The sequence below is a fragment of the Pristiophorus japonicus genome, chromosome 10 (genome assembly GCF_044704955.1).
Source record: "Pristiophorus japonicus isolate sPriJap1 chromosome 10, sPriJap1.hap1, whole genome shotgun sequence".
NCBI lineage: Eukaryota > Metazoa > Chordata > Chondrichthyes > Pristiophoridae > Pristiophorus > Pristiophorus japonicus.
Window position 1 is genome coordinate 141,960,880 of NC_091986.1, and position 11,927 is coordinate 141,972,806.

General features: G+C 40.1%; 1 protein-coding gene across 2 annotated transcripts; it reads right to left on the reverse strand.

Moving 5' to 3' along the window:
* Nucleotides 1-216: 216 nt before the first annotated feature.
* Nucleotides 217-10,003, reverse strand: LOC139275117 (collagenase 3-like). 2 transcript variants are annotated; one of them, XR_011595674.1, is made up of 11 exons: nucleotides 9,860-10,003; nucleotides 9,507-9,748; nucleotides 9,269-9,417; nucleotides 9,051-9,176; nucleotides 6,888-7,049; nucleotides 6,393-6,510; nucleotides 5,101-5,234; nucleotides 2,695-2,753; nucleotides 1,601-1,760; nucleotides 1,401-1,504; nucleotides 517-607 (listed from the first exon to the last, which is right to left on the reverse strand). XR_011595674.1 is itself a non-coding variant. In XM_070892143.1 (10 exons), exons 1-10 carry the CDS (start codon nucleotides 9,986-9,988, stop codon nucleotides 507-509), a joined length of 1,425 nt encoding a protein of 474 aa, XP_070748244.1. In that variant the 5' UTR covers nucleotides 9,989-10,003; the 3' UTR covers nucleotides 217-506. The 2 variants fall into 2 exon arrangements, 1 of the variants encoding a protein (XP_070748244.1); XM_070892143.1 differs by lacking the exon at nucleotides 2,695-2,753 and having other exon boundaries at nucleotides 217-607.
* Nucleotides 10,004-11,927: the final 1,924 nt, after the last annotated feature.

An 11,927-nucleotide genomic window follows, 5' to 3' on the forward strand; every position in this document is an offset into this window, starting at 1 on the left:
CTATAAGTTACCTAGAAATTGGACAGGTAAAGATACAATCCAGACCATAAAGAGTGAATCTGAGAAAATTATCTGGAGTACAAATCTAAAAATATAATACACACTTCATGAACAAAGGCATCTGTAGATGGACTACAGAGGTGAGGATAACTGGGAAAGTTTTCATATAAATTGGGTTACAATTTCCATTAGGCAGAAATAAATATCATTGGAAGGTATGATGCAAAGAGCTTTAATTTTCTTAAATTGTTACAGCTTGTTAAATTGTTACAAATTGTTAAATTGGCTAATAGCAAATAAAAGTAGAAGCAAAATAGTAAAAAGTACTCCTTGAAATTACTCAGCAATTCTAAATGAATATGATTAGTTGTAGATGAAAAACACATGACAATAGAAAGACAGAAGCTGGAACAATGTTAATATGCCCAAATTCAATGACAAGAGTAGTAATTCTTGAATCTTCAACACAATTCTGAAGTTTTCAAGTAGTGACACAAACATATTAATTACTTGCATACTTCCGAATTAGCATACACAATATCAATGACTTCCTTGGTGCTGTAGTAATAACGAAACATCATGAATCCACGGAAGAAATAAATTAAACCTGAGAAAATAATAAAAGTAATCATTATAAAAGTCAACACGCACAAATATACCCAAATGTTTAATGAAAATAAATCATGCATGATGCACTAAATATTCTTTGTAACAATGCCTTCAACAGCCATACAGAAAACATATGAGTGAGACCTTCTATATGTAAGAGCTGCAGACATGTCAGATGCGATATATCATAAGTGAACTTGACTATGCAACCAGTGAGTGGTGGATTCATGACTTGATTACGCTGACCAGGTTTATAGAAATTGTGCACCACAGGTGGTTCCGCTTATTGTTCTTTTAAGTTTTTGGGGGAAGTTCAAAAGATGGCAAATAATTTTCATATTATGATTCCACAGAGATGGGGTAACATAGGAGTAGATTCAACATGCTGCCCAGGTGTAGAACAACTGCCCATTATAGAAACTGCCCGATTATCCTTTGGGCTGCTAATCTGCAACATCAGTTTTATGACCAGGTAGAAAGTTAAAAATCTACCCCACAGAATCTTATATCATTTGAGTGATTGTATGTACTGAAGGACTGAAGTATTTCAACCAATACTGTAGCAAGATTGGTCTTTATATCTATAAAACTAGAAAAAAAAAGTCTCCTGAAACTTTATCTTTCATTACATCCACTATACAGACACGAGCTTTTGTAATTAAACATGGCAGAAAGCAAGACTAAAGTATTGTTCTGGTAAGCTTCTGAACATTGCATCTATTATAATTATAAATTGGCACATTCTGCAGTAGCTAATGGAAAAGAACACCGTGGCTTTAATGAAAATGTACCGTTTTGGTGATCAGCAGCATCCACGTGGTTACCAATACCAGGCCAGTCTTCTTCTATCCGTTTTGGGTATCCTTGATCCATTGTTTCTGTACGTTCATCATAACTAATAAACAAAAGGGCATTGTGCAATTATTTTTAGAAAGAGTGCTTGATAAGAATTTCTGTAACATTTACATTGAAATAAAGTTCAATCTCATACCTCCAGCATTTGTTTCCCACAAAGAAGAATGTCTTTCCAATCTCAGCAATTTGTAACGCTGCATCAATTTTCTTAACAGTTTTGGGAAAACCAAGATTATAGATAGTCTTAGGATACTCTGGTAAAATATCATATCCATTGACAGCCCAGTATTTGGTTCCTGTATAATTAAAATAATTGAAATAGCTTATGTGAATGCATCATGAAAAGAATTGCATACTTCAATCAAAATTTAACATACACAGTTCTTAAGAGCGAGATCTGAACTAATACGATTCAAACACATATACAATGTTTATTGATATTGTATAGAATGAAATAAGATATTTGGAAGTAAGAATAGGGGAAAGAAATACACCTTAAATGGAAAGTTTCATGGCTTCAGTTCAAACAAGGCCAAGGAAACCTCTTCTGATTACCACGTATCGCATTCCCTCAATTGACAAATCAGTACTTCTCCATGTTGAACACTACTTGAAGGAAGAACCGATGGAAGCAAGGGCACAAATGTACTCTGGGTGGGGCACTTTAATGTCCAGCACTAATAGTGGCTTTATAATACTAACACTGATTGAGCTGGCCAAGTGATGAGGGACATGGCTGCCAGACTGGGTATGTGCCAGGTGGGGAGATAACCAATATAAGGGTATAACATATTTGATCTTGTCTTCACCAGTCTACTTGTTTCAGACACATCGGCTCAAAATAGAATCTGTAAGAGTGACTACCATAAAATCCTTGTGAAGATAAAGTCTCATTTTCAGAGTGAGGACACCCTCCATCATGTAATATTGCACTACTGCCAACCTGGTGACTCTGCACACAGGGTGAACTGCATTAACTCCATCAACTTTGAACGCACCACGATCACTGAGTTCCCCACCATCAACAGCCTGGGAGTCATCTTTGACCAGAAACTTAACTTATCAACACTGTGGCTACAAGAGCAGGGCAAAGGTTATTGTACTCTGTGATGAGTGGTTCACCTTCTGACCCCTCAATGGCTTTCCACCATCAGCAAGGCTCAAGTCAGGAGTGCGATGGAATACTCGCCACTCGCTTGACAGGGTACAAAAGTTTCTCAATGAACTTACCCAGTTTAACATTTTTCCAAGCCTCTGCCCTTGTGTTGTTATTTTATCTTCATCTATAACTAAACATATTCATATAAATTTGATGCTGAGGTCATTAAAGGTGGTTGTTATTACCGGCATAGAATATAAAAACAATGCGATAATGTTGAAAATATACAAGTCCTTAGGTAAATGACAGAATGTTTTCATTGGTTGTAAAGATGGTAACAAGAGAGCACAAATTTAAGATAATCACAAAAAGAATTAAAGGGGAAATTAAAAAAAATTTTTTTACGCAGAGTATGGGTAGAATTTAGAATTCTCTGCCACAAATTCTGTTGATGCAGAGTCCATAAATTACTTAAAAATGGAACCAGGCAGTTGCTTGAAAAAAAGGACATTAAAGGTTATTCGGAGCAAGCAGGAGTGGAATTAGACTCATCTGGAGCAAAACACCAGTGTAGGCGGAATGAGCCAAATGGCCCATTTCTGTGCTATAATATTCTATGATTCTATGTAAGCACAACACTGTTAACATTTCTGTAGGAAAGTACTCCAATCTCAGAAAACAGAAGCAATTTACATGTGATTGTAAAGAGATAAGGTAGCAAGCTGGGTTTGAACATTATCCTTTCATCTCTGCTATCTGAGTCCAAATCCATTCTAGCCTGATGCTGAACCACCTCTTTTGGTCCTTGGTAGATCACAGTCAAAACACCCTAGTGAAATCTCATACTGCAATGTGCATAAATTTAGTAAGAAATCATAGTACATAGGCACAAATAAAATGAATTTGAGAATCTCAGCCTAGCTCGTAGTCAATACGAGTCCACAAAACTTAATTGGTGCTAAATCAATTATTCAGAAAGACCAGAGGATAGTTAATTAGGACTCACGCTAGTGTCTGAGAAATTGTTGTTTTGAGATTGAAGGCATATTAAGGGCATAAGAAAAGTCACGGTTGAGAAAAGGCCATTTGGCTCATCAAAGTTCATCCCCTAGGACTCAAAACTCTCCTCATACAACAGCCAGTTGCATTCTGGATGTCACTAATGTCTTTGCCCCTACTATCCTGCCTGGAAAATTATTTCAAACATTTATCACCCTTTGAGTAAAAAATGTCGTATCAGTTATAAATGTACTTTTCATTTATTTTCCCTGACCCAGACTTACATTAAACTGATCTGGGCTTATCTTGACTAGATTATCTATCTATAATATGTTAAAATTGGTACATTGGTAGAGCGTTCCATCAAAAGTCCTGTGTAAACATTCTCATGTTAAAATTCCCACAGTAATGGTGACATTTTACCTGTAACACTTCCTTGAAACGCCAGTAGGTGGCGCCTTAATAGGTCTTTAGTGTTAATCTGATCACTACCTGTGATATTACTGACAAAGCTTTGAATCTTTGGCGTGCAGTTGCAGGCCTCCCACTCTGTTTCAAAACTCCCAGTGTCTATTTGGCAGTCCCTACCTTCTTTAGTTGTGGCTCAGTTGGTAGCACGCTTGCCTCTGAGTCAAGATTGTGAGTTCAAGTACCACTCCAAAGGCTGGAGCACAAAAATCTAGGCTGACACTCTTGTGCAATACTGAGAGTGTGCTGCACTGAGGTGCTGTCTTTCGGATGAGACGTTAATCCGAGGCCCTATCTGCTCTCTCAGGTGTATGTAGAAGATCCTATGGCACTATTTCGAAGAAGAGTGGGGGAATTATCAATCGGGATCCTAGCCAATATTTATCCCTCAATCAACATCTAAAACAGATTATCTGGTCATTATCACATTGCTGTTTGTAGGGGCTTGATGTGCGCAAATTGGCTGCTGCGTTTCCTACATTTCAACGGTGACTACATTTCAAAAAGTACTTCATTGGTTGTAAAGCGCTTTGGGACGTCTGGTGGTCATGAAAGGCGTTATATAAATGCAAGTCTTTCTTTTTCCTTTATTCATTGCTTCGTGCCTGTAGGCAAAATTTACTCTTATTCCCTATTGGCTCCAGCCAGTGGTCCAGCCTTCACAGTTGAGCGAGATTTTCACTCTGCTTCACTCTCCAGGTTCACCATGCTCCTTTTTGCCACTTGTGTTCCTTCGCTGCCTTTCCACCCCAATCCTCCAGTCTGTTGGCTTTCTGAGGCCCATTCCAATTCCCAGCCACAAACCTCTGCTCTGCTGACCCTCCCTGCCCAGCTTATTTTCCTGGTCTGTAGAGTGACTTCGCTAATTGTTGGGGGAAAGTTGAGGAAGTTTAATCTATATCTGGCCCATGCCATACCTGACCTTGTAGTGTTCAATAGTTTCAGTGTTTCAATGCCTTGCATTAACATCCCTTACATTGAGTAGGAAAATTTACAAAGACATGAAAATAAATTTCTCAATATCACAAAAGCAGAAACTTGATGATTTATTTGTAGGAAAAATCTCTAACCTTCGAAAAATAGAGTGATGCCCTTATACAGGTTTTCATAGGAAGCATCAATTTTTAAGGGAAGATCTGGCCACAGAGATTGAATTGTCATCTGCATTGAATGTGGTATTTGTGGGTGAACACGCCAAAAGAACCTAAGTAGAAATTCCAAAGATTAGTGCTATACCATTGTTTCTAATTATTGATATTTAGTTACCTAAGAACATAAGAAATAGGAGCTGGAGTCAGCCATTTGGCCTTTGAGCCTGCTCTGCTATTCAACAAGATCATGGCTACTCCAAAAAAATTGTGCGAGTCATGGCCAAAGTTGGGCCCTATATTCCGAAGCAGCCTGAAGATTGAGTCCGGTGAAAGATAAGTTAAACAAAAGCAAAATACCACAAATACTGGAAATCTAAATTAAAACAGAAATTGTAGAAATACTCAGCAGGCCAGGTAGTATCTGTGGAGAGTAAAACAGAGTTAACGTTTCAGGTCGATGACCTTTTATTAGAACCGGAAAAAGCTCGAGATGTAACAAGTTTTAAGCAAGTGTAAGGGAGGGAAAGGGGGAGGGGAGGGAAGAACAAAAAGAAAGATAGGGATTGGGTGGAATGCAGGAGTAATTAAATTACAAAAGGGATGATGGTGAACAGAAAAGGTGGTGGTAATGGGCCAAGAAAGGAAACAAAAGAGGGTCTGGAGGAGCTGAAAATGACAAAAGCAGAATCATTACCAGCAACTGCTGTCCAAAGAAATGGGAGCAGTGATTGTGATTTGAAGTTGTTGAACTCAATTTTGAATCCAGAAGATTGTAAGTTAATGTCCCTTGTCTTTTCTTCTTTTTGTAGGGTCCTGAGGCCAGTGGCCTGGATCACAGCTCCAGGCATCTGAGGCCTAAAGCTGCACTCCTGCTTCTGCCCTCACCACCGGCGTGTCCCAAACCCCACCACCCCTTAGATTCAGTGCAAGGCCCTGTCAGGGGATTGGCCTGTACCAGGATGATGCCCAAGCCATGCAAATGGCTATGGCCAGGATAACTTGGCCACACTCTTCCCTCTGTCGGCACTTGGCAGGGAGACCGGGAGGAAACTTGTCCCTTTCATCTTATTAAGACCATGGATTTACTCCCAAAATGTTAAACTATCATTTCTCTTTTCAGGTGCTGACAGACATGCTGTATATTTCCAATATTTTCTGATTTCAGATTTCCAGCGTTTGCTTCCTTTTCTCATTAACACTCTACCAACATTTGTAGAATATTCTCAAAATCCTGATAAACGCATGAATTTGCAGAGAAAATTATTCCATACCTGTCTTTGAAGAACATTCGTTCTCCACGTATCTGACTGACTGCATCGAAGGACAGAAGGGGATCACACTTCTCTGGAGTCTTTGGATGAGGTTTTGGGTCAGGTTTCTTTGATGAACCTAGGTTAGCATATTTAAAACATTCCTAAATATTCATTTTACACTGACATGAAAAATAAATGACTTTAATTTGTACTGAATGCTGGATATTTATTACTGGGCATCATTATGCCAAATAGGATGCTGACAGTATATAACATTTGTCTACTTTTGCTGTGTGACTGATTTTGACTCATATTTTCAAATGATAAGATTAATTTATTGCTAACATAACATAAATCATAGTTTACATGATCTTAAATATCAGATTAAAATTCTTACCATGTAACCCTAAAAAACATTTGTGATTATATGGCAACATGAACTGTAGCAGTTTCCATTAATTTTTGTAAGCTATTATTTATAATCTTTGCGATAGAAAAGTGATTTGGACCTACCGTACAGTGCCTGAATTCCCTGAACGTCATCGAATGACAGTCTGAAGTTTTGAATACTAGAATATGAATATGTGGGGAACATCAAAGCTCCCACATCTTGAGAATGAGCCATTCCCAGAGCGTGGCCAAATTCATGAGCAGCCACCATGAATAGGTTGTATCCTGCAAATCCATACAAAATTGTTCTATTATAACAGCCCTTTTCCAGAATTCTATTATGAGACAGAGAATATTAAAGCCTCAGATTAAAATGACAGGTTCTAAGAAAGATGATTAGTATAAAGTCACAACACAATGGGCTCAGTTTTCCCCAGTGATTTGTGCCATTTTTTTGGAGCAGGCTGCTTTTTTTGGCCTAAGTTAAAAATCCACAGTTTCCATAATCAATTTGCACCAGTGTAACTCAGTTCGTTATGATTTTTTTAGGTAAGTTTTTTTTTCAGCCAAAGGGGGCGTAACCTCCCACCAGCACCAATTCTGGCCACTTAGGCAAGTTTGGCCAGCTGAGAGTTACTCCAGTTTTGCTTAGGCCAACGGATGTGGTCTCTGCAGAAAAATCTTACGCAGAGTTAAAGAAATCGGTGTAAGTAAGGAAATTGGCGCAGGTAAGTGCAGCAGATGCCCGGACAGCAGCAGGAGGAAAGATGAGAGGAGGAGAGAGAGAGAGATGGGAGGTGGAAGGGGTTGTGGGGGTGGTTGGGGGTGGGGGGGGGAAGCCTTTCGGGTGCAGTTAGGTGTGGGGACTGGGAGGGAGGTCATTCGGCCTGGGCTAGGGGCGGGAAGCGGACCGGACCTGGACCGGCACGAAATCGGGGCCACAGATCGGCGGGAAGGCACCAGAGAGGCTCGGGGTGAAGGGAGCAAACTGGCCACCACGAAATCGGGGGCCACAGAGTGGCGGGAAGGCACCAGAGAGGCTCGGTGGGGGAGGGCACTCACCGCAGCTGAGCAGGAAGGCACCTCATTCGGAGCTCTACTGCGCATGCGCAGCCATTTCAGCGACGTCAAGAACGTCAGTTTTCTCCCCTGCGCATGCGCAGAAGGCCCGGCTCCTTTTTCCAGCGCAGACCGCAGGCCCCATCCCCTGAGGCGACTGGCCACGCTGCACAGCTGCAGATTAGAGGCCAAACATCGGGCGAAACTGCGGAGATTTATTTCTGCCGCATTTATTTACCTAATTAAGCAGCGCAACGCTTGCAATATGCCAGAAAATGGGCTCGGGGAAAATTGAGCCCAATATCTTTAGTTTGACCTAGAGAGCTGAATCTGTGGATTGATCATTCACATCATCCATGGACAATTTTGTATTTGGAAAGTCCTGTTGCTGAACAAGTTGTGTCAGAGATAAGTTCTAAAATTAGTATTTTATCTTTTGTGGATTGACTCTATTTCTATTCTAAGTTTTAAGATTTTGCTGTCACATACTGTTTCTGTATATTATTCTATTTGTAAGTAAATCTGGCCACTAGTTTTAACCTTTCAGAGAAGATAGGAGAATGTAATGGGCACCCACATTGTCTCCAATGTCCAATGTTGCAGTAAAAGGGTAATAGGAATTATTGACCATACTATTTCAAACACAGCATGTATAACAATGCAAATATTCTGATCATAAGAGACTCAATCTGCTAATAGAACCTTTTTTTTGCTACAAACAGAGGGTAAACATTTTGTGAGAAAGCTCAAATTATAACTGCAAAGTTTATAATCTAGTCCTATGGTACTGGTGATATGGTAAGGGAAGAGGTTGAAAGGGAAGAGGTTGAAAGGGCAGCACCGCACAGCACAGCACCAAAGTAGCTCTCCAAAGGGAGTTGGGAGAATTGAAATACAGATAGCTGTGAACCACTCCCTTGCACCTCTGACCAGCGAACTAGAGTTAGTAGAGGCCTTGATAAGGTTCTCTACTCACTCAACTCGCTTAAGAATGGTAAGTGGTGCAGGGAGACCTAAACTACTGCAAACATAGCTACTTAAAATTTTAAAAAATGTACAAATTAAAAAATATATTTGAAAACGGTATACATATAGATATACTTTGATATAAAAGCACTTTAATATTGATATGGTGACTGCTTTTTCTCAAAACGATATAACCTGTAGAAGCTTTTCAGACTATATTCTGCAACAACTGAGTTTGTTTACATTATTTAAACTCTGTACCTGTTGAGTCTATTGACCAAGTTTCATCTTCATCAAAATGAGTGTCACCTCCAAGGTCTGGTCCTGGTGCAAAGGCATGTGCCAGAAATCCATCAGGTCCATCAAATGGATACCCATCTCCATGTACTAGCAGCAAAAGAAAGTTGAAAAGATAAACCATTATAGTACATGATTGTGCTTCCCTACTTTAGTTCAATGTCAAACTGCTGTTAAGTTACCTCTAGGTGAAAAGGAGATCCTAATATCAGCTTCACCCTCCAAAATCTTGGTGAAAGTCAATGGTGTGACATCACTCCATACTTTGAAAGCCTCCCTGATAGCCATGTTCACTTGATTCCGTTCAATATCTGGTGTGTAGTTGATGATTCTTTTGGAAAATAATGGAAAAATAAGTTAGAAATATTACCGCAATTATCAACAATACCATCAAAAACACCAGGGAAACATAAAATTTACCTGTAAGTCAAGTTCTTATGTTGCCATTTGAGTTTTCCTTCAAAGTGATTGTATTGAAGAAAATCTTCAACTCCGCATCGAGGTCTCTTCATTATTTCCAGGGTTGCAGAGTCCAACTCCCCAGTTACTAGGAATCCAAAGAATTTTTGCATTTTCTTAACCTTTGCTTTTAGAGCATCATTGCTGGTTTGCAGATCTTTGAAAGAATCATCTTCAAGGTGATAAAATTGTTTGAGATATTGCTAGAAAAGCAGAACAACATAATGTTATTTATTATTTCTCATACATGGGACATTTCAAATTATTTAAAATGTAAGAATAATTGTTGGGTTAACTTTTGAATCCTTGGATACCTTGGCAAAATCAAAATCATTTTGACTTATCTCAGAGGGCAAAGGAAACCCAAACGTAAATGTAAAATTCAGCAGAATCAAGAGAATTGGAACCAGAAAACATTTCATTTTCTTCTTGATTGGAGACATAGATGGGATATCTGCTGTTTATTTTAGTCCCTTTTATACACTTGACTGATCTTGCAATGTTACATAATTGATTCAACAGTCATTAACGGATGCAAACTAAAAGATTGCAACGGGAACCAGGATGTGAATTTGGTACAAACATTATTTGAGCATCATTTACAGGAAACCAAAATTACAAATCTTTTGCATGTTGCATCACCATTTGTTCTCAGACCAATGTGTTCTGTTCATTTAATATTTCCTTTCTTCACTACCATTTCCTTAAATCCCTCTTCCCTGCCCTTACCACTCTCAACTCCAACAACAAATGCAAGGAGTTTGTGAACTTTATGTCATTAAGATTGAGACCATCCATTCAGCTGCCTCTGTCCCATGCCCCTTGCCCACTAATCCAAACCACCCCCAAAGTTCTCTCTGCCCTAGCCTTAAACTTATTATTTCTAATTTATTTTCTATCACTTTCCCAGCTCACCTTGTCCAGGAGATTCACCTTTTACTCCATTAACCCCATTCCTGCTAAACTGCTGATCACTCAACTTTCATTCCTGACCCTCATGCTGTCTGTCATCTCTCCTTAGATTTCTCTCCTTAGGTACTGTCCTCCTCCCTTTGAAAACTGCAATCATTACCCCGCTCCCCCCTCCCCCTGCATAAAACTTCATGGGGACTTTCATCTACATATAGACTGCCAAACCAAATTTGCAGCAATAGTGTGGAGGATGAATACACGTAATGTATACAAGATGATTTTCTAGATCAGTATGTTGAGGAACCAACTAGAGAACAGGCTATTTTAAATCTAGTATTGTGCAACGAGAAAGGGTTAATTAATAATCTTGCAGTAAAGGGGCCTTGAGAGAAGAGTGACCATAATATGATCGAATTTTACATTAAGTTTGAAAGTGATTTTGTTAAATGAGAAACTCGGGACTTAAATCTAAACAAAGGAATCTACGTAGGTATGAGGGGAGAATTGACTAAGGTAATTTGGGAAACTACATTAAAAGGTATGATGGTAGACATGCAATGGCTAGCATTTAAATAATTAATATATTGTGGTGTATGTAGCACACAAATCACTGACTCCACACGGTCTGGTGTAAGTCTAACTGCTGTGACCTTCGTCCTTTATTGTTCAGCTCCAGAGTGCCTCCCAAGTGTGGTGGTCACCCTTATATAGTCCTTGTTACAGGCACTACCAGGGTTTCCCACCGCAGTGCCCTCTGTGGTGTGGCATAGTATTTACATTACGTTTAAGGTACTGGGACGATACACACATCATTACATAACATCACCTTCCCCCCCCCCACCTGGACGCAGGACAACGATACACACATCATTATATAACATCACACTTGTCCAACGGAAGGCAGGTGGGCATACACAGTGCGTTAGTATGGTACATATTATCTGGTACATTAACTGGTAGCGGAACCTTGATTTCCTTGTTAGCCGCTATCATTAATTGTACTTCATCCATTATTTTACACAAATACAGTGGCCATTCAGCATAAAAAAGGTAATTCTTATTATAAATTCACTATCTCACATTAACATTGCTCATTTTAGACTCGCTCTGCCTAACAGAAGTCCTTTGTGGGGACCACCTCTTTGTAAGGCCCTTTTAAGACTCCCAGGTGCATTTCCTCTTTAAGGCGCCATCTTTGATGCAGGAGGATTCCACGAGGCTTCTCCTTGGGCGCCGCCATCTTTGATGCTCTGCAGCTCCGACACGATGCCGCCGCCATCTTCTTCTCCGCCGCTCCGAATGCCCTCCGTCGTCGCAGCCTCCGCTCCCCTCCGCTGCCACCTGACTTGCTGCCTCTCCTGCAGCCATCGTGGCCTCTCCAGCGGCCGCACTTGCCGCCTCCCCAGCGGCTGCCATGGCCGCCCGACGCTACCAGCTCCTCGGGGGGGCCCGCCCAACGGCCTCTTCCTC

Coding starts and splice junctions, on each gene's coding strand:
- LOC139275117 (XM_070892143.1), bottom strand. CDS start 9,988: ATGTCTCCAATCAAGAAGAAAATGAAATGTTTTCTGGTTCCAATTCTC. Junction 9,418..9,506: donor CATAAGAACTTGACTTACAG/GTAAATTTTATG, acceptor ATTTTCCAAAAG/AATCATCAACTACACACCAG. Junction 1,761..5,100: donor CATCACTCTATTTTTCGAAG/GTTAGAGATTTT, acceptor TTAATTATACAG/GAACCAAATACTGGGCTGTC.